Below are 23,387 nucleotides of genomic sequence, written 5' to 3'. Positions count from 1 at the left end.
GTTCATGTGCGTGTAAAGGCAGGCGTCCCAATACTTTTGGTGATATAGTGTATATATCTATGGGGTTATATATACTTTAAGCCTTTCTGCAATGTAACAATACACCTTCCAATCTGTTTTAACTGTAATTAAATAGAAACAGTACAATTGCACAGAGAGTGCAGTACACTGAAAGCCCTGCTCAGTCTTGCAATGAGAAAATTATAGAAAACATTGATGTAAATGGAGTTGACCTTCTGAGTTTAACATAGTTGCAGTCTTCTTCAATTGTATTAAGTAAACACCACATCATTTTACTTGCAAAGAATGGCTTTTTGGTAACAGACGACTTTAGGAATGTACTGGAGTGATTTGGCCTTGGTATATGTATCTATATGTAATTCACAGCGACAGAAAGAGAGAGGAGGGCGTGTGGGCACACACACGTGGCAAGGGGTAGACCAATGGGGGTGGGTCGGATTTTGTTACAATTTATGCATCAGAGTTTGTACTGCATGAAGCCATTGTTCAGGACACTTGGATCAGTGGGTGCAGAAACATTGTCCATACTAATAAGGTCTGCAGATGGATTGGAAGAAAGGGACGTTCCAGTGGGATCTGGGAATGGAAGAGAGAGACAGCTCTTCAGTTGTTCTCCCCAGGAATTGGCTGGATTTGGAGCCAGAGCTCAGACGAGAAAGGGAACTATATGCTGAGCTGGAATTTAAGACCCTGGCATCACTGGTACAGAAAGATCAAGAGTCATCCAAACAAGGGGCCAAGTGGTGAGTGACCCTCATTTATTACACCCAAGACAGCATAGGATGGAAAACCACATCTCCAGTACCCAAGTATAAATTCTGCATGCCTAAAAACTACTAATGCCTCGTTTCCACTGAGCGGATCGGTATGGTACGGTTCGGTACGGTACGCTATTTTGGGTGTTTCCATTATGAAAGTGTGCCATAAAACCGAACCGTACGGGACCATTCTGGGTCCTGCTTCAGATGTGGGGCCATAGAAAATGGAACGGTTCCATTAGGGCGGAGATGCAATACATTCCACTGATTGGTGGACACCCTAGACATTTTTTCTAAATCCTGTATGGTCCCTGACGGTCTGATTTGCAGTGGAAACGCTCACTAGAATAGACCGGTCCATTCTAACCGTTCCAAATTTACTGACCCGAACCGTTCCGTTCAGTGGAAACGAGGCGTAAGTCCTTTTATACTCCTCTCCGGTGTGACGTCTACAGATTTCCAGCTTTGCACTCAGGTATAGGAGCCCTAAGTCAATCTGATCTTCAGCCAAGATTCCTTTTTTTAGGGTTCATTCATACCATAGCATAGCTCCCAACTGTCCCTGATTTTGAGCAATGTCCCTCTGTCCCTCTTTCCCCCTCATTTGTCCCTAATTTTGTTCTGATCCATATAGTTGTATATAAAAGGCACTTTTTATCTTTCAAAAAGTTTCCCAGTGCAAATTCTAAATTGCTGCATTTGTAAATTTTAAAAGCCAATATAAGGGAATAGTAGTGGTAAAAAAAAACCCTTGTAGATTGAATTAACCTTTTTCTTGGTTAATTCTCCTTTATGGGGGTGTGGCAGGGGGCATGTCCTATGCCTACATACGTTTGCTAGTAGGTGTCCCTCATAGGGTTGCCACCTCATCCCTTTAAACCCGAACACATAGTAATTACACACATCCTGGGGCTAATTTAATGTCGATAAGGCACCAAGTGAGTTTAATTAGCAGCACCTTAATCAGCCAGAGAACCTGTGTAATTAATATGTTTTCGCTTTTAAAGGGATGAGGTGGCAACCCTAGTCCCTCATTCCAATCTCAAAATGTTGGGAGGTATGCCATAGTGCTTGTGTTAGCGTATTCATAAAGCACATATGCTGATATGCCGTTTTACAATGTGCTGTACTGCATTTTAACACATATTGCAGCGAATGCCTTAATTTACCGTATATATGTATATCCTACAAACATACACTGCAGCACATTTCAGCGCACTGCAATAAAAAAAATCAACATGTCCAATTTTATTTCTGCAATAAAATGCGACAGGTTCAATTTTTTTTTTCTCTTTCTTTTTTATACCAATGCAAGACCTTGAACTGGATTAGAGACAATGGTACTTTGAATTTGTGTGGGAAGCAATATGGCCAACACTGGGAATGTCAACTATCGCTTTTAAAGTGGGTAAAAGACAGAACCTCTGCTAAAAAAGTATCTAAGTGCTGGTTCACACCAGCGTGACTTTAAAGCCGGTATCCCTGCGCAACTTCATTGTGGCTTGCTTTTACAGAAGTAAATGCAAGTCGTGATTAACCCCATTCACACCTGAGCGTTTTATAGCTTTAAGCCTAAAGCTACAAAATGCTGGAGGGGAAAAAATCTATTATTCTCTATGGAGATGGTTCACTCCAAAACGCCTGAAGCTCCAAAACGCCTGAAGCTCAAACAAGTTCTGGGACTTTTTTTTTTAGGCCGATTTTGGAGTTTTTCTGCTTTTACATTGGTGACCCTAAGACCTGTACAAAATTGCAGCAAAAACGCAGTAAAAAAACACTGCAAAAATCATAGCAAAATCGCTGTAAAGTTGCGCGACTTTCTGCCTGAAAACGCTATGCTCAGGTGTGAATGGGGCCCAAGTAGCCCCAAGGTAGTGCAGCAACCTTTTTCTAAGTTAGATGGACTTGAGCTGCACAAATTAGAACTGTTGCATTTCTGTTAATGGGACATGACTAACATTGATCTAAAACCCTAACATTGATCTAAAGTCAATACAGTCTTGTTTTCGATAGTGTAGGGAAGGATTATAAGGCTTTATATATTCTGCATCTGTCCCCATTGAGGAGATTTTCACTTACTTTCCCTTACCTTCCAAGTCTTCAACTCTGTGAGGAAACAGGAAGCAATATAAACCAGACCAAGGGCCAGATTCTCAGCAGAGTTACGATGGTGTATCTCAGGAAACACCGTCGTATCTCTGTTTTTTGGCCCGGGTATCTATGCGAGTGATTCCTAGAATCATTTTCGCATAGATACGGCCAAGATCCGACAGGTGTAAGTGATCTTAAATGTAATTCGCCGCCGGCCGCTAGGTGGCGTTTACGTTGAGGTCTCATTTGTTTATGCAAATGAGCCTGATACGCCGATTCCCGAACAAATTCGCATTGCGTAGCCGTCGCTTACGTCGTTTGCGTAAGCGTAAGGTTACCCCTGCTATATGAGGGGTAACCTTACGCCAGTCCGCCGTATGCCATGTTAAGTATGGCGTCGGATCCGCGTCGTCTTTTCCCGTCGGGTACGTCGTTTTCCTAAGTCGTTCTTGAATACGACTTTACGTCAATGACGCACACGTCGGCGTCATTGACGTTTTCCGTCGAGAACTGGAGCATGAGCACTGGGCTATTTTAAGCCTGGCGCATGCGCAGTTCGATCGGCACGGGGGCGCGCTTAATTTAAATACAAGCCGCCCCCTTTGAATTACACGGGCCTTTTACACTACGCCGCCGCAAACTACGGAGCAAGTGCTTGAGGAATGCGGCACTTGCTCCAGTAAGTTGCGGCGGCGTAGTGTAAATGGCTTACGCTACGCCCGTGGCAAAACTACGAGAATCTGGCCCCAAGGGTCTAACACAACCCCCCCCTGCAAAACTAAAGAAAAATTTGGATGGACATTAGGTGACAGGGGTCTCCATTGTGTGATGATTTGATGACTAAAGCTGCGTGGGCAAAGATGGATAGAAATTTGGCTGGTTCAGCAGGGACCAGCCAAGATACAATGCATCCATGGTCGTTTCTGCTTGGCAAACGTCAAGCTAAAGATTAGTGTCAGTGTATTTGATAGCAGAGGAGTCCCCACTGTCAGAATACAATACTACAGTGGGAAGGAATCCTTCATCCACCTCCAACCTATATATGAGCAGCCTTATGCCCCGTACACACGATCTGATTTTTTGTTGGAAAAACCTTGGGTGTTTTTTCCAACGGAATTCCGCTCAAGTTCTCTGATCTTTCGTCCGTCAAGAACGCGGTGACGTACAACACTATGACGAGCCGAGAAAATGAAGTTCAATGCTTCCGAGAATGCGTCAAATTGTTTCCGTGCATGCGTCGGAATTTCTGCGCAACGGAAATTGCTACAGACGGATTTTCCGTCGGAAAAATTTGTCCATCTGAAAATTTGAGAACCAGCTCTCAATCTTTTGTTGGCGGAAATTACGACAGCAAAAGTCCAATGGAGCCTACACACGGAATTTCCATTCAAAAGCTCACATCGGATTTTTGCTGTCGGAATTTCCGATTGTGCGTTAGGGTATTGAAGGCTTCTCCAGCAAAGGCTGGAAAAATAATGTTAGGACAGGATGGAAACCCTTAAAACTATCATCCATCATTTCTGCTGGCAACTAATCCGGTACCAGCAAAGATGTTTACAGAGTGCCCCACTGTCTCTGTCCATAGTGCTGGAAAATATGCCTGATGGAGGTTGGCTTGTGTTTGCATGGCCCACAGATCTTTTGTGTCTATGGTGGCCTTTCGCATTCCTTTTAGGCCCCTTTCACACTGGGGCGTTTTTCAAGCGTTATTCGAGCGTTATTGGAGCGAAGCCTCATCTGCAATCCCAATGTGCTGGTAAAGCACCGCTAAGACCCTAATGTTTTAGGGCGTTTTTGCAGGGCCTCAGTGTGAAAGGGTAATGCGTTTTTACAGCGCTTTCAATTCATTTCAATGGAGAGGGGTGTTTTTGGAGCGTTTTTTTCAGCACCCAAAAGCTGCTCCAAAGGTGCTGCTTGCAGGACTCAGTGTTAAAGGGTCTATTGAGATGCATGGAGAGCGTTTTATGAGCGCTATTTTTAACGCTAAAACGCTTTAAAAACGATTCAGTGTGAAAGGGGTCTTAATCCCTGAGGAAATATTTTTCAAAACTAGGGAACCTTTCTTAAAACTAAGGGAAGTGGACAGTGAGAAAAAATGCCCCCCATACAGACACCTAAAAAAAGACCAAGAACAATGCTGCCAAGGGGCATTGACCATGGAACTAAGCATGGAGGTTAAACAGCCGCAGCTCAAGGAAGCCCGTTTGAGAGGCTGGTAAGCAACTTTAGTTGTTAACACTGGCAGACATTCTCTGCTCACATTTTATATCTTTTTGTGGGTTGTCCTATTATATTTACTATTATATTTATTTAATCACACTTCCGGTCTTGTGTAGAAATGGAAAGAAAGATGTCTAGCATTTGATTGGTTTCGATGAGCAGAACATAATCCCCTCCATTGTTCATGTAATTGTAGTAATAACTGTACAGCCTTGCTCTGTGTCTGATAATTTGATCACAGTGACTTTTATCTATCAGGACCTGTCTGAAGAAGAAGCATGCAGAGATTTCCTGTCGTTGTTGTCTGAATATGGGAAATGTTGTACTGATCATTGTCCTACTGACAGCCATCGTCTTACTTCTTTTACTGTGTAAGTCTCACTGTCTTAATATATCTCTACTTTATCTGACAGCTAGACCTGGGGTGCAGTTTACATACGATAAGCCGTCTCCTTTAGCCAGCAACACCTGTCTGCACAAGCTGCCATTGTCTTTGCATGCACCCTGGAGAGGAGACAGTTTACCTTTCCGAAACCATCCCTCAAATTAGCTTTTCTCTGTACTGGAAGTTACAACTGGTCTCTATGAAGCTTCATTCAAGGGTGGCAGAGATTTACATAAAATGGTTTAACTTTAAGTAGAAGTTTGGGGTAGGTTAAAAAAAACATACATACCTCCATGCTGCCGCTGTCCCCCCACCAGCTCCAAGACCGCGAGAGCTGAGCAATCAGAGCGGAAAGGTGCAGCTGGCTTTGGATCTTAGCCTTAAAGCGGTGTTTCACCCTAAAAAACAACTTTCTAGCATGTCATTAAGCATAGTAGCGCGAGCTACAGTATGACTTTATATTTTTTTTGGCGCCGTACTCACTGTTTAATTGCGTAGTAAAGTTTCAGACTCCCCGCGGGGAATGGGCGTTCCTATGCAGAGGGCTCGTGATTGACGGCCGGCTATGGCGCGTCACGCTTCACGAAAATAGCCGGAGAAGGTCTCGGCTCTTCACGGCGCTATACGGCGCCTGCGCACAGACATCGGAGCTGACTGCGCATGCGCCCTGAAGAACAAACTCCTATTTTGGCTATTTCCGTCAAGCGTGATGCGCCATAGCCGGCCGTCAATCACGAGCCCTCTGGATAGGAACGCCATTCCCCTGAAACTTTACTACGCGATTAAACAGTGAGTATGGCGCCAAAAAAATATATAAAGGCATACTGTAGCTCACGCTACTATGCTGAATGACATGCTAGAATTATTTTTTTTTTTTTAGGGAGAACCCCCGCTTTAAGCTGAGTGCCTGAGCCAGCTGTCAGTCAGGCAGCTGGGGGGGGGGGTCTCCACAATATCATTGGGATCCTTCCAGGCCCTAGAGCAGCTCTGTGGCATCAGCAGACAGAAGGCTTTAGATCGCTGTCAGATCATTTTGGGTCACAAGAGACCACTTTGGCATTGGCCATACTTCCCTTTCACAAAAGTCGCTAGATGTAATGCGTATCTTAAAGCGGGGGTTCACCCTATTTTACCTTAAAATCAGGCATTGTAGCGCGAGCTACAGTATGCCTGTCCCGAATTTTTTCCCCCCATACTCACCTTGTAGTCGTCCATCGAAGATACCGGGGAATGGGCGTGCCTCTGGAGACGGAGGATGATTGACGGCCGGCTCTGGCGCGTCACGCTTCTCCGGAAATAGCCGAAATAGGCTTGGTCTTCACGACGCGTGCGCATAGCCTGTGCGCAGGCGCCGTGAAGAGCCGAGACCTACTCCGGCTGTCTTCGGGGAGAGTGACGTGCCAGGGCCGGCCGTCAATCATCCTCCCTCTCCATAGGCACGCCCATTCCCCGCGGGAGCCGAAATCTACGATGGACGACTACAAGGTGAGTACGGGGTTAAAAAAATCGGGACAGGCATACTGTAGCTCGCGCTACAATGCCTGTCTCGATGGTAAAATCATGGGATTGTGGGTGAACTACCGCTTTAACCCAAGAACAAATGTAATATATTGTAGCTTACAGTCCTGTGGTGGCTGTGTTTGTACCCATTTTTCCTCTGTGTTCAGTCCACTCTCTAATTCATCCCAAAGTTATTTTATCGGGTTGAGGTCAAGACTGTGCAAGCCAGTCATGTCCCTCCACCCCAAACTCGCTCATTCATGTCTTTAACCTGTTAAGGACCGGCTCCTGTACATTTACGTCGGCAGAATGGCACGGCTGGTCAAAGTAACGTGACCGTGACCGTGCCCACGGGACCTGCGGACTCTATGTCCGCCGGTGACCCGCGATCGGGTCACAGAGCTGCAGAACCGGGAGTGGCAAATGTAAACAAGCATCTCCCCATTCTGCCTAGTGACACTGTCACTGATTGTCTGCTCCCTCTCATCGGGAGCAGCAATCAGTGATGTGTTACTCGTAGCCACGCCCCCTAACAGTTAGAATTACTCCCTAGGACACACTTAACCCCTTCAGCGCCACCTAGTGGTAAACCCCTTCATTGCCAGTGTCATTTTCACAGTAATCAGTCCATTTTTATAACATTGATCGCTGTAAAAATGACAATGGTCCCAAAAATTTGTCAAAAGTGTATAATAATAAAAAATTGCATAAAACTACCCCTATTTTGTAGACGCTATAACTTTTTTTTGTACCAGAAATATGTAGAGGAATGCGTATCGGCCTACACTGTGGAAAAATTGCTCTATTTTTGTTTATAGCACAAAAAATAAAAAAGAGGTGATCAATTACCACCAAAAGAAAGCTCTATTTGTGAGAAAAAAAGGACGTAATTTTGTTTGGGAGCCAAGTCGCACGACCGTGCAATTGTCAGTTAAAGCGACACAGTGCCGAATCGCAAAAAGTTCTCTGGTCTTTGGCCAGCAAAATGGTCCGGGGCTTAAGTGGTTATGGACCTTGCTATGTGCACTGGTGAGCAATCATGTTGGAACAGGAAGGGGCCATCCCCAAACTGTTCCCACAGAGTTAGGAGCATGAAATTGTCCAAAATTTCTTGGTATGCTGATGCCTTAACGCCTTAAGTGACGCCTTAAGTCACTTCCTGTCCCTCTTCCTTCAGCTTTCCACCAGCATCTGAGCCGTTATGCTTGGTGGAAAGTGATCGTGCTCGCTCCCTCCCTTGAACTACAGTGCTGCGTGAAGACGCTGTGGAGTGTTTTTAAAACATTTCTACCTTTACAACCCTTTAAGGACCGGAAGGATTTGCCCCCTTAAGATAGAGCTTTCTTTTGATGGCATTTGGCATTTGATCACGTCTGCGTGTTTTTATTTTTTTACTATAATAAATATCTAAAAAAAAAAAATAAGAATAAAAAAAAATTCTTCATCAGTTTAGACCAATATGTATTCCTCTACATATTTTTGGTAAAAAGAAAAATCGCAATAAGCGTATATTGATTGGTTTGCGCAAATGTTATAGCGTCTACAAAATAGAGGATAGATTTATTGCATTATTATTATTTATTAATTTTTTACTAGTATTGGTGGCAATCTGCAATTTTTAGCGGGACTGCAACATTGCGGCGGACATATCGGACACTTTTGATACTCTTTTGGGACCAGTGACATTTATACAGTGATCAGAGATAAAAAATAGTCAGTAATTAGTGTATAAATATCACTGGCAGGGAAGGGGATAACACTAGTGACAAACAAGGGGTTAAGTGTTCCCTAGGGAGGTGTTTCTAACTTAAGGGCAGAGAACTGACTGGAGAAGGAGAGAGATCGTTGTTCCTGATCACTAGATTTGGTGAAAATAGAATTGGTTCAATAGTCTCTGCCACAGACTTGTGTAACCACACACTGGGTTAACTTCTGAAGAAAAGAGCACAGCCCACAGTGCCAGGATCTCTCAGCCGTTCCGGCAGCACTGTAAGGTAGATTTTGATCCGGATGCATCCTCCAATTGAGTCCTCAATTGCTCGGTCCCTTCCAGCAGGCAAGGCGACACAAGATCATCCCTGGATCAGTAGATCCCAGCAGTTCCTGGGCCTACATCTCAGTAACGGAGTCTCGGGCTAACGTGGCCCCGAGGCGGAAACCGCCAACACATCCCTGAGGCCAGGAGGATCCTCAGGCCAGGATCAAGCAAAACAGACCTCACAAAATGGTGTCTGTACCCATCCCAGAATGCACAGCGGGTTGACTACGCCCTCTGAGCCACTTCTGAAAAAGGAATACCCAATACATTCAACCTGTTGCATTTCCAACCTTGACCAGTGGTGACAGTGACACCTACTGTCAAGTGGAAAAACGTGCAACCCAGCAGAACTGAAACAGAACCATAATTTGAATACAATCTTTCTGAGCCAAACTATTGCTCAGACAACTATAATTTTAACATATAGCACCCACTCATTGGGAGCAGGGTGCTACATATGGTATACAATATAAACCTGATACAGAATCGTATACATATGGTATACAATATAAACCTGATACAGAATCGTATACATATGGCAGCCCTCAAAATTTACAGTGTGGGCTGCCAGGGAGAAGGGGGGGGGGGAGGGCAAGCAAGGAATGAATATAGGGGAAGAGAGAGGAGAGTCGCCACTGCTGTCGATCAAAGTTTCCCGGACAAGGGGGGAGGGGTTGTATATGACGGCTCACGGCGGGGAAGACAGTTATTGAATTGAAAGCTGTTATGTTCCCCATGCTTTCAACAATCAGACAGCTCCGGCTCCTCTCCTCTCCTCTCTCTTACCCAGCACAGGTAGGCTGCACTGGGGACACATGGCTCCACTGGGGACACATGGCTCCACTGGGGACACATGTTGCAATGGGGACACAGGCTCCACTGGGGACACAGGCTCCACTGGGGACACAGGCTCCACTGGGGACACAGGCTGCATTGGGGACACATGGCTGCATTGGGGACACATGGCTGCATTGGGGACACATGGCTGCATTGGGGACATTTGGCTGCATTTGGCTGAATTGGGGAAACATGGCTGCACTGGGGACATTTGGCTGCATTGGGGACACATGGATGCACTGGAGACACATGGTTGCATTGGGGACACATGGCTTTATTGGGGACACAAATCTGCACTAGGGACACAAATCTGCACTGGGGACACATGGCTGCATTGGGGATACATGTTGCACTGGGATACATGGCTGCATTGGGGACATTTGGCTGCATTGGGGACATTTGGCAGCATTGGGGACACATGGCTGCACTGGGGACATTTGGCTGCATTGGATACACATGGATGCATTTGGGGACACATGGTTGCATTGGGGACACATGGCTTTATTGGGGACACAAATCTGCACTGGGGACACATGGCTGCATTGGGGACACATGCTGCATTGGTAGACATGGGCAGGCTGCATTTTTGGGCACGGATAAAGTTGTTGTTAATACTTATGTTTATAACTTAATTCTGCATAAAACATTTAAGTGTCATTTCATGAGATAATTTATGAGGGCGAGTCTAGGGGCGGGATTAGGGGCGGGGCATGGTAGGGGTTGGGCGGGGCAACTGGTGGCGAGTAACCCTTGAGGCCTGGCTAGTAGCTCAGGACTTGAAATTTTGAGCCCTGCATTTGGTATACAATATAAACCTGATACAGGATCGTATACATATAATAGTATACAACAGGGTTTGACAAATCCCGGGCGCCAGGTCGCCATGGCAACTAGAAATAGTGTCCTGGCGACTTGGCTTGGAAGGTGGGCAAAAAAAAAAAAAAAAATTTTTGTGAGCTGGCGCCATCTGGTGGTGAGCCGTTGGTATTACAAGTTATTACCACCAGATGTGAGCTGGCACCATCTGGTGGTGGCCCTTGGTATTACAAGTTAAGCATTACAAGTTAAACAGCAATTCTAATGTCATTTTTCACTATTTTCACTGCCATCTTCTTCCCTCTAATTAGAACCCCCAAACATTATATATATTTTTTATGCTAACACCCTAGAGAATAAAATGGCGATCGCTGCAATACTTTCTCTCATGCTGTATTTGCGCAGCGGTCTTACAAGCGCACTTTTTTGGAAAAAAATTACACTTTTTTTAATTAAAAAATAAGACAACAGTAAAGTTATACCCATTGTTTTTAATATTATGAAAGATAATGTTACGCCAAGTAAATTCATACCCAACATGTCACGCTTCAAAATTGCGTCCGCTCGTAGAATGCCGACAAACTTTTACCCTTTAAAATCTCCATAGGCGACGTTTAAAAAAATCTAAAGGTTGCATGTTTTGAGTCACAGAGAAGGTCTAGGGCTAGAATTATTGCTCTCGCTCTACCAATCGCGGCGATACCTCACATGTGTGGTTTGAACACCGTTTACATATGCGGGCGCTGCACACGTATGTGTTCGCTTCTGCGCGCAAGCTCGGCGGGACGGGGTGCGTTTTGTGGCTCCTAACTTTTTTAGCTGGCTCCTAGATTCCAAGCAAATTTGTCAAACCCTGGTATACAATATAGAACTGATACTGAAAGTTGTATATAGTATAAAATTGATACGCTATACTGTGTACATTTTTCCTTTTGCCGTACACAGACAAGCTCAACAATCTTGTATTTAGTTACATACATTTTTTTGTCCATTTAGTGCCTGAGTTCTCCACTTTCAAAGAGGCCCATGTATCTTTAGAAGGTGAACAGAACAGCTATATCAAGGCAAAAGTGGCCCTCAGGTCGCTTTCACAAATAAGTGTTCTGAAGATTTTGGGAGAAAGGCACGTTTCTGTCCCTGTTTCCAGAAAAAAACAGGAAAACACGCATTGCACTTGCAGTGTCAGTATTTCTTGATGGCTCCAAACGCGGGTAACAGTCCCAATAGTAGGCATGGCCAATGCGTTTGGTTCAGTGCCCAAGGAAGATACATGAGCTACTTTGGGGCGTTTATCATGGGTAGGGCAACCCATTTAAGTAAAGGAGTTCTCTATTCTGTCGTGCCTCAAAAAACGCAACCTGTGTGAATGCAGCCTTAGCAAATATTTCTGATAGTAAGAAAGGTGGGCAGAGTTGGGGTCAGGTATTCACCTTTTGGTGATAGATATAGGATTCCGGTAGGACATACAGTATTTGGGTGTTGTTGCCTGTAATTTATCCCTCGCCCTTCTCTCTTGTCAGACGTTAAGGTAACTAACCAGCAGCGTGATATAAAACAGAAAGCAATGGAGCTCCGCACAAACCAGAGCCGATGCCGGGAAGAGTTGGCAGACCAGCAGAAGATGAATATGAACCTGCAGAGTAACATCACTTTCCTTATCCAGGACAATAAGTCCAGACAGGAGTTGATGATGTCCCAGTTCCAGCAAACACAGGAACACTATGTTCAGAATACACAGAGGATGAAACAGAGCTGCCAGCAACTTTACAAGAATTACAGCAAGCTGCAAGAGACGTACGACTATTTGTGGAGCTCTTATGTGTTTCTTCATCAGGAGAGTGCCATACTGCACAACTGCCACCAGAAAAACCCCAGTGATGAAGGTACCATGTTTACAGTATATATCTGATATGAATCATTTAAACCCACCTGGAATCATAAAAAAAATATCAGACAGACACAGTCCTACTGACACTTTCTTGTTACAGCAGTTGCACAGTGTGGGGCAGATCCACAAAGAGAGTACGCCGGCGTATCTAGTGATACGCCGGCGTACTTTCAAATTTCCCACGTCGTATCTTTGTTTTGAATCCTCAAAACAAGATACGACGGCATCTGGGTTAGATCCGACAGGTGTACGTCTTCGTATGCCTTCGGATCTTAGATGCAATTCTTCGGCGTCCGCTGGGTGGCGCTCCCGTCGTTTTCCGCGTCGAGTATGCAAATTGCCTATTTCCGACGATCCACGAACGTACGAGCGGTCGTCGCATTCTTTTACGTCGTCTCTAGTCAGGTTTTTTTGGCGTATAGTTAAAGCTGCTATTTGGTGGCGTACGCAATGTTAAGTATGGCCGTCGTTCCCGCGTATAATTTAAAAAAATGTATTTCGTTTTCGTAAGTCGTCTGTGAATCGGGCTGGACGTAATTTACGTCCACGTCAAAACAATGACGTCCTTGTGACGTCATTTAGCGCAATGCACGGCGGGAAGTTTTAGGGACGGCGCATGCGCATTTTGTTCGGTGCGGGGACGCGCTTCATTTAAATGAAACACGCCCCTACTCGCCGATTTGAATTACGCGCCGTTACGCCGCGAGAGATAGACTACGCCGCCGTAACTTACGGCGCAAATTCTTTCTGGATTTGAACCTAAGAAAAGTAAGTTACGGCGGCGTAGCGTATCTCAGATACGCTGCGCCGGGGCAGATCTTTGTGGATCTGCCCCTGTGTCTATATAGGACTTTTAAGTTCAATAGGCACCTGAGTCTGACCACAATGTTCAGTGCAGTCTAATCTAACAAACTTTCTCAGACGCACCCCCTCTCTTCCTCAGCACTACAAGTCTGCGTGAGGACACTCCTGATGAGGGGTGTGGCACTCTGCTCTGCCAGTATAGAAAACTGCTCTGTGAAAGCATAAAATGGCATTTTCAGTGCTAAAAAGTTATTGACAGTAAACATTTCCTTGCAGCAACAAAAACAGTAACAAATCCTAACATGCTGGGTTACATATCTTTAATTGGGCTTTAAAGGGGTTGTAAGGCCCCATGCACACGAGACGCTGGTGAACTCGAGTTCAGAGGCATTTGGACAGCTTTTTCAACTGCCCCTGAACACATTCAATGTTATCCTATGTGTCCATGCACACAGTCACGTTTTTCTGCATTTTTCGGCAGTTGCGTTTATGCTTGTTTTTTCAGAAGCAAAGCAAAAAAATGGGTTCAGACGCAAAAGTTTTCGCGTTTCAGACGCAAAACGCGGTACCAGTGTTTTGCCGTGATTTCGGTTATAGGCGTTTTTAAAGGTGACCTTTTTTTTACATTATAAATCTCAAAAATGATGGCAAATGATGAAAAACCATTAAAAAAACATAAAAAACTGTAATTCCATGCATTGCATTGTGGACAATCCACAACTTGTGGCAGGTGACGTGGCCAGGTGACGTGGCCAGTGGACAATCCACAACTTGTGGCAGGTGACGTGGCCAGGTGACGTGGCAAGTGGACAATCCACAACTTGTGGTAGGTGACGTGGCCAGGTGATGTGGCAGGTGACGTGGCCAGGTCACGTGGCCAGTGGACAATCCACAACTTGTGGTAGGTGATGTGGCCAGGTGATGTGGCAGGTGACATGGCCAGGTCACGTGGCCAGTGGACAATCCACAACTTGTGGCAGGTGACATGGCCAGGTGACGTGGCCAGGTGATGTGGCAAGTGGACAATCCACAACTTGTGGCAGGTGATGTGGCAAGTGGACAATCCACAACTTGTGGCAGGTGATGTGGCAAGTGAACAATCCACAACTTGTGGCAGGTGACATGGCCAGGTGACGTGGCCAGTGGACAATCCACAACTTGTGGTCAGGTGACATGCCAGGTGATGTGAACAGGTGACGTGGCAGGTGACATGGCCAGGTAACATGGCCAGGTGACATGGCAAGTGGACAATCTGCAACTTGTGGCAGGTGATGTGGCAAGTGGACAATCCACAACTTGTGGCAGGTGACGTGGCCAGATGACATTGCCAGGTGATGTGGCCAGTGGACAATCCACAACTTGTGGCCAGGTGACGTGGCAAGAGGACAATCCACAACTTGTGCCAGGTGACGTGGCTAGGGGATGTGGCCAGGTGATGTGGCCAGTGGACAATCCACAACTTGTGGCAGGTGGCATGGCCAGGTGACGTGGCCAGGTGACGTGGCCAGGTGATGTGGCAGGTGGACAATCCACAACTTGTGGCAGGTGACGTGGCCAGGTGATGTGGCCAGGTGACATGGCCTGGTGACGTGGCAAGTGGACAATCCACAACTTGTGGCAGGTGACGTGGCAAGTGACGTGCCAGGTGACGTGGCAAGTGACGTGCCAGGTGATGTGGCAAGTGAACAATTCACAACTTGTGGCAGGTGACGTGGCAGGTAATATGAACAGGTGATGTCGTAGGTGACGTGGCCAGGTGACATGGCCAGGTGATGTGGCAAGTGGACAATCCGCAACTTGTGGCAGGTGACGTGGCAAGTGGACAATCCACAACTTGTGGCAGGTGACGTGGCCAGGTGACGTGGCAAGTGGACAATCCACAACTTGTGGCCAGGTGACGTGGCCAGGTGACGTGGCTAGGGGATGTGGCCAGGTGATGTGGCCAGTTGACAATCCACAACTTGTGGCAGGTGACATGGCCAGGTGACATAGCAGGTGACGTGGCCAGGTGATGTGGCCAGGTGATGTGGCAGGTGGACAATCCACAACTTGTGGCAGGTGACGTGGCCAGGTGATGTGGCCAGGTGACATGGTCTGGTGACGTGGCAAGTGGACAATCCACAACTTATGGCAGGTGACGTGGCAAGTGACGTTCCAGGTGATGTGGCAAGTGAACAATTCACAACTTGTGGCAGATGACGTGCCAGGTAATATGAACAGGTGATGTCGTAGGTGACGTGGCCAGGTGACATGGCCAGGTGATGTGGCAAGTGGACAATCCGCAACTTGTGGCAGGTGACGTGGCAAGTGGACAATCCACAACTTGTGGCAGGTGACGTGGCCAGGAGATTTGGCAAGTGGATAATCCACAACTTGTGGCAGGTGACGTGGCCAGGTGACATGGCCAGGTAACGTGGCAAGTGGACAATCCACAACTTGTAGCAGGTGTTGTGGTCAGGTGATGTGGCAAGTGGACAATCCACAACTTGTGGCAGGTGACGTGGCCAGTGGACAATCCACAACTTGTGGCAGGTGACGTAGCCAGGTGACGTGGCAAGTGGACAATCCACAACTTGTGGCAGGTGACGTGGCCAGGTGACGTGGCCAGGTGACGTGGCCAGTGGACAATCCACAACTTGTGGCAGGTGATGTGGCCAGGTGATTTGTCAAGTGTATAATCCACTTGTGGCAGGTGACGTGGCAAGTGGACAATCCACAACTTGTGACAGGTGTCATGGTCAGGTGACGTGGCAGGTGATGTGGCCAGTGGACAATTCACAACTTGTGGCTGGTGAAAGGGCCAGTTGACGTGGCAGGTGACGTGGCCAGGTGACATGGCAAGTGGACAATCCACAACTTGTGGCTGGTGACGTGGCCAGGTGACATGGCAGGTGATGTGGCCAGGTGACGTGGTCAGTGGACAATCCACAGCTTGTGGCAGGTGGCGTGGCCAGGTGACATGGCTGATGATGTGGCAAGTGAACAATTCACAACTTGTGGCAGGTGACGTGGCAAGTGGACAATCCGCAGCTTGTGGCAGGTGATGTGGCAAGTGACATGCTAAATACAAGTACACCGCTGCTCTCTCAGCTGCTACTCACTCTGGTCTCACAAAATGGCTGAAATGGTTAAATAACACAGTTTTTTGAGCTGAGGGAGGGTCTTATGATGTTTCTTAACTAAACGCTTATAAACGCAAACGCGGTAAAACACGGAAAAACGCAGCGAAATTCACGGCAAAACGGGCGTTTTAAACGCCGGACAACTGAACAGCTTACTGAGGAGGAACAGGAAGTGAGAAATTCAGACAAAGTAAGCAAAGAAAAAAAAACATTTCAAAGGGAAATTGAAGGAAAAGGTAAGTGAACCAATAATGCACTAGCTTAAAGATACCTATTTAGAAAATTAAAAACGAACCTTTACAACCCCTTTAAAGTAAATTTATCACAGAAAAAGCATGGAGGCTGCTATTGTTGACCTTCTAAAAATGCTAGTTCTTCTGCTGGTATGCTGAGCCTCTGAATTCAGTACTGGAACAAGTATGCAGATTAAGGGTTCTGACTATTTTCTCACTTCCCTGATATGCATGCTTATGAAGCTAAAGCATAACCATAAAAGCCAGGCAACTAGCATTTTAAATGAAAGATTAATTTTAATTTTTTATTAAAATAACAAACATGTTATACTTACCTGCTTTGTGCAATGGTTTTGTACAGAGCAGCCCAATCCTCTTCTTCTGAGGAAAGTGCCCCCATGGAAAGACGCTTTCCATGGGGGCACCCATGCGTGCTCACTCTCTGGTCAACCTGTCTGCTTCTATTGACACAGAGTAGACGGCTTGGCCCCGCCCCCCACCGCTCATTAGGCACAGCATTTGATTGCCAGCAGCAGGAGCCAATAGCTCCCGCTACTATCAATCTGCCTAGGCAGATTGGAGGGATAGAGTGGCGAGAGCTGCTGCTGTCGTGCACATCGCTTGGCCGGTTCGGGGTCAGGTAAGTAGTGGGGGGGGGGGGGTTTGCAGCACAGAAGGTTTTTCACCTTAGTGCATAGAATGAATTAAGGTAAAAAACCTTAAAGCAGGGTTTACATATGTGCAAATTGGATGTTTCAGATTGCAAAAGGGTCCTGTGCGTGTCCAGTTTAGGTGCGAATTCATGCAAAAATTCGGACCCGAATCACACTTGAACCGATAAGAAGACACGCATAAGACCCCAAGCATTAACCTGCGGCTGCACATATGTGAACCTGGCCTAAGGATTTAGATACAACCTTTACTCATGCCTCTGTGCTGCATTATTATTTTTTAATAATGTTAGTTTTGGAGCTGCCCTGCACTGTGAACTCACTGCATAACACAAATCTACATGGTTCGTATAGGTAAAAGTCATAAGCAGGGCCGTTTGAAGGAATTTGGGGGCCCCAAGCAAAATGGACATGAAGGTCCCCTGGCCCGCCCCCCCCTATGTTCTTTTTACTCCCCCTGGGCCCCCCTTCCTCCTTTCCTATGTTGTTTTTACGCCCCCATCGGGTCCGTACCACGCGGCAGGAGATTCAGTTTCCTGTTCCCGGTCGGACTGAAAGGAAGTGAGCATTTAGTGTGCACTTCCTGTCAGTCCGGCCAGGAACAGGAAACTGAATCTCCTCTACCGCGCGGTACCCGTCCAGAGTCCAGACTGACAGGAGGAAGGAAGAGGAGCTCGGCCATGCTACAGAGAAGGGGAAGTGACAACTCGAGGCAGCAGTGCTGCAGGCTCTCTATAGAGCGCTCAGGCGGCTGCAGTATATAGGAAGCGCGGCAAGGGCCCCTCTTGGGGCCCCAGGTCAGCTCGGGGGCCCCAAGCAATTGCTTGGTTTGCCTGCCTTGTAGCAACAGGCCTGGTCATAAGGCCAGGTAGGTATTTTTCTACTAAAAAAGGTGCACTCAGGTTCTAACAGGCTCTCTCTCGGGTAAGCAGCCCATCGTACCCTACTGACAAAAAATTAATTGTGAGAAAAATCCAGTCTGAGGTAAAGATCCTCTTCTAGACTGCAAAACCACAACTGCCAACTACTGTATTCATGGCCAGAAAGATTTGCTGTAAGCCCTCGGTGAAGCTGGCTTTACAAATAAAGTGTGTCATGTCTGCCCTAAAGAGGTAGCTACAGTACCTTGAAAAAATATTCATACCCCTTGAAATTTTCAACATTTTGTCATGTTACAACCAAAAACGTAAATGTATTTTATTGGGATTTAATGTGATAGACCAACACAAAGTGGCACATAACTATGAAGTGGAAAAACAATTTTAAATGATTTTCAACAATTTGGATGGGTCCAGAACCTTCATAGATCATCGCTGGGAGTGATGCCTTTGGAATACCTTGGTGGTCCCACACAGAGCTTAGGACCAAAATCCCACTTTTGTAAGAGAATCCTTAGATATGAGATTACCCTCTTGTGACACAATTCCTTTGGTCTAGTTTTTCCCAAGACTTTTACAAGATGGCATTCTCTCTTTGAGGGACAGGTTGATTTGGTCTTCGGACAGGTAAATTGCCAATCTCTGAGGCACAGGAATCCAGCTCTGGAGCCAAGGAAGTCCTTTCCCGTTTTAAAAGAAGTCTGCACAACAGATACCAGTCAATCAGTTTGGGTAGGAGACCTAGACACCCTTGATTACAAGAGATTTGGTAGTCTTTGGAGATTCATTTCCCAAATAAAAATTCAGAAGTTTAGGGCTTGTCTTTGAAGCATTAGACCTTCTTAACAGAAGGTTATACAATCTGGATTCACGCAGATGCCATGAAGGTGGTGTAAATCAAGTGTCAGGAAGATCCAGAAGTGTGTTGTAGCAAAAAAAGATGGTTTTGTCAAGGATCAGATCCAATCTATCACATTTGAGCCGTGTCAGCCATGCGTATTCCAGATATACACAGTGGCAGGCAGTCTGTCATAGCTATCAGTTCCTAAACCCAGACATAGTGTTTCCTACCCTGGAGGTACTGTATTCCAAAATGTGTCTCCAAGGTAGGAGATCCCAGGGGTTGACATCCTGGCCTCCAAGAGAAAAAACAACAGACTAGACAGTTTAATCTCAGGTGCAGTGGTCCTCTGGTGGAAGGAGTAGGTGCTTTGGTGATGGGGATTTTCCTTCTCTATCTCACAGGAATGTGATGGAAGGCATTCCTCTGGCCCAGGTGGTTGTGCTACCCTGACCTAAAATGATGTCAGACAGTTGCTCTGAAGGTTCTACTAGATCAGGATCTTCTCTTCCCAACAACTGTTTTGCCATCATGGTTTTTGCCTTTAACAACATGGTAGTTAAAGTTTAAACTCTGAGGCCGGGTACACACGGGCAAACATGTACGATGAAACCGGTCCGTCGGACCGTTTTCACCGTACATGTCTGCCCGGGGACTTCTGTACGATGGCTGTACTAACCATCGTACAGAAGTCCGCGCGTAAACAATACGCGGGGCGTGTCTGCGCCGTCGCCGCGACGATGACGCGGCGATGACGTGGCGACGTGGGCGGGCCTGCCTTTTAAATGCTTCCACGCATGCGTCAAAGTCATTCGACGCATGCGAGGGATGGCGGGCGCTCGGACATGTACGGTAGGTCTGTACAGACGACCGAACATGTCCGAGCGGGCAGGATTCCAGCGGACGGTTTTAAAACAAGTCCAGGAATATTTGTCCGCTGGGAAAAGGCCCGGCGGGCAAATGTTTGCTGGAATTCTGCCCGCTCGCGCCTACACACAACCGAACATGTATGCTGAAACTGGTCCACGGACCAGTTTCAGCATACATGTTTGGTCGTGTGTACGGGGCCTCAGAGATAGTTAATTGTGGAGTTTAGGAATCCCTTAATACTAAGTTGTGAGACCTACTATGCTTCTTGTAAAATCTATCGATGGACATGCAATATATGCTTATCTTGGTGTAAGTCTCAGGACTTCCTTCCAATAGTTTTTCATTGAGACAAATCCTCTCCTGCAGCTGGGTCTGGGCCAGTGTTTGGCTGTCAGCGTTATTAAGGTTTTTCCATGTTATTGCCCCTTGTGATTCAGTGGAATCTAATGTAGTTCACTTGGTGAGGTTAGTGTCTGGCAAAGAGCCCTTGATGGTTTAGCATAAGATAAGGTGGTGTGGAGATCCAGCTCTTCCTCTTGCCTAGGGTATCTCCTCAATCAAGACAGTATGACTCCAGTTCACCCAAACAAAGCGTCCTTCTATTGACTGGATGTTTTTTTTTTTTTTCTAAAGCAATGAGAAAAGCCTTGACTGGATGTGGTTTGGGCTGAAGAGTCTCTCTCTCAGACTCTACTTCTTTCAGAAAGGCTATTTCCTCTTATTTTTCTAAATCTACAAGTGCTTCCTGAGCTTTGGCCTTCAGATGACTGTTTTTTAGAGCTGCAAGGCTGCAACCTGGGCTTCTATCCTAATTTTCTCTATGTTCTACCAGGTAGTCATTTGGCCTCAACTGAAGTCAACTTTGGGTTTAAAGTGATTGTAAAGTCTCTTTTTTTTAAAATTAAAATAACAAACATACCTATACTTACCTGCTGTGGGCAGTGGTTTTGCACAGGGCAGCATAGATCCTCCTCTTCTCGGGTCCCTGGCTGTAGCTCTTGGTCCCTTCCCCCTGTTGAGTGCCCCCACAGCACGCAGCTTGCTATGGCGGCACCCGAGTCGAGCTGCAGCTCTGTGTATCCATTTAGATATGGGGGCCGTGGTTTGGCCCCATCCCCTCTCTCTCCTGATTGGCTAACTGAGTTTGATTACTACAGTGAGGGAAAAAAGTATTTGATCCCCCGCTGATTTTGTACATATGCCCACTGACAAAGAAATGATCAGTCTAGAATTCTAATGGTAGGTTTATTTTAACAGTAAGAGACAGAATAAAAACACAAATATCCAGAAAACTGCATTTCAAAATAGTTATAAATTGATTTGCATTTTAATGAGTGAAATAAGTATTTGACCTCTTTGCAAAACATGACTTAGTACTTAGTACTCAGGTTTGCACACATCTAGGAGGCATTTTGTCCCACTCCTCTTTTACAAGTCATTAAGGTTTCGAGGCTGACGTTTGTTAACTCGAACCTTCAGCTCCCTCCACATATTTTCTATGGGATTAAGGTCTGGAGACTGGCTAGGCCACTCCAGGACCTTAATGTGCTTCTCCTTGAGCCACTCCTTTGTTGCCTTGGCCCTGTGTTTTGGGTCATTGTCATGCTGGAATACCCATCCACGACCTATTTTCAGTGCCCTGGCTGAGAGAAGGAGGTTTTCACCCAAGATTTGGTGGTACATGGCCCTGTTCATTGTCCCTTTGATGCAGTGAAGTTGTCCTGTCCCCTTAGCAGAAAAACACCTCCAAAGCATAATGTTTCCACCTCCATGTTTGATGGTGGGGATGGTGTTCTTGGGATCATAGGCAGCATTCCTCCTCCAAACACAGCAAGTTGAGTTGATGCCAAAGAGCAAAATGTTGGTCTCATCTGACCATGCTGCCATTTTGGCGCCAGAAAAATTTAAAATTGTATCTAATACCACGTACACACCATCACTTTATGTGATGAAACAAAAACGACATTTTTAAAAACGTCAATTTAAATGACCGTGTGTGGGGGAAAACGTTGTTTTATGTCTTGTGAAAAACGCCAAAAAAAAATTGAAGCATGCTTCAATTTTATGTGTCGTTTTTCAAAACGTAATTTTTTACTTCACAGAAATTGACCGTGTGTAGCAAAAAACGACGTTTTTACACCCGCGCATGCCCAGAAGCTAGTTATGAAGCGAGCTTCAATGGAAAAACGTGGTGAACATAACCTCGCTTTGCTAGAGCATTGTGAAAAAACGATGGTGTAGGCAACGTCGTTTTTGAAAATTAAAGTTTCAAAAACATTATTTTTTACTTCACATAAAATGTCGTATTTTTTTCATCACATAAAGTGATGGTGTGTACGCGGCATAATACTTAAAGTGGAGTTCCGCCGAAAAAAAAAAAATTAAAGTCAGCAGCTACAAAAAGTGTAGCTGCTGACTTTTAATAATCAGACACTTACCTGTCACATGGTCCAGCGATGCAGGCGTTACGAAGCACCCTCCTCTACACGGCACCGGCATTCTTACTGTGGGTGCCTGGCTGGGGCTTCACAGCCGGGCACGCACTGCGCATGCACGGGCCGTGCTGCGCACTGTGAATGGCCAGGCAATCTTCTGGGACCTGGGACATGTCCCAGAAGATTGCAGGAAGGGAGGGGGGGATAGGGGAATTTCTTTCCAGCACCGTGGAGGAAGTGGGAGCTGGATGCCTCTAAAAAAAGGGGTATCCACTCCCCCCCAAAAAAAATTACATGCCAAATGTGGCATGTCAGGGGGTCACCGTCACTTAAAGTGGAAGTTCCATTTTTGGGTGGAACTCTGCTTTAAGGTAATTTATCTTTCCCGAAACCAATTCTGGCCAGAAAACTAAACCCATCCAGTTTTTTACTAGCATTAAACAGAGAATGGACTGTTGTGTGGGTGGCCCTTTACAAACACCCATACCACGCTCCATCTTTGGGGAAATGGATAGAATAGAGAACAGGAGTGTGTGCAGAGTAGCTACTTTCTAGTCAGCATGTCAGAATTAATTGATATTGATGGCTTTGTAGCTCATGTTTGGGCACTTTGTAAATCCTGGTATAAAGTTCAAAACTGCTCTTTACTTTCACATTCTGAGAGCAATAATTATACTCAGTATCGACTTGTGGCTTGCCCCAATCTCCTCTTCCTTCTCCCCAATATAGCTAGCTCAATCCCAACGATTAGGGCAGTTTTGCTAGATATCCTGGTTACCAAAAAAATTAAAAAAAATTCTCCAAAAATGGAAATGTGTTCACTCACTCCTTCTCTAGCCAACAAACAGGAAACAGGACGTGATGTCACAGGAAAACCTGCAAAATGCATAGCATTTTAATGTGCACTAAAACGCATGCAATGATCAGTTGCTAGATTGCTGTTTCAGAAGAGGGTTTGATGGAATGTAACCAAGCAAAT

General features: G+C 45.9%; 1 protein-coding gene across 1 annotated transcript in view; it reads left to right on the top strand.

Moving 5' to 3' along the window:
• Positions 1–316: 316 nt before the first annotated feature.
• LOC120914126 (C-type lectin domain family 10 member A-like) overlaps positions 317–23,387 on the top strand; it is a 39,732-nt gene continuing 16,661 nt past the window's right edge. Inside the window, exons 1-3 of the mRNA XM_040324621.1 lie at positions 317–764; positions 5,349–5,461; positions 12,187–12,549. Coding sequence (XP_040180555.1) covers positions 565–764; positions 5,349–5,461; positions 12,187–12,549 — 676 coding nt within the window. The 5' untranslated portion in view covers positions 317–564. The remainder of the gene's footprint in view (positions 765–5,348; positions 5,462–12,186; positions 12,550–23,387) is intronic.

This window comes from Rana temporaria, chromosome 9, assembly GCF_905171775.1.
Source record: "Rana temporaria chromosome 9, aRanTem1.1, whole genome shotgun sequence".
In the NCBI taxonomy this organism is placed as follows: Eukaryota; Metazoa; Chordata; class Amphibia; order Anura; family Ranidae; genus Rana; species Rana temporaria.
Note: the sequence above shows the minus strand (reverse complement) of the source record. Positions and strands in the feature narration are given on the sequence as shown.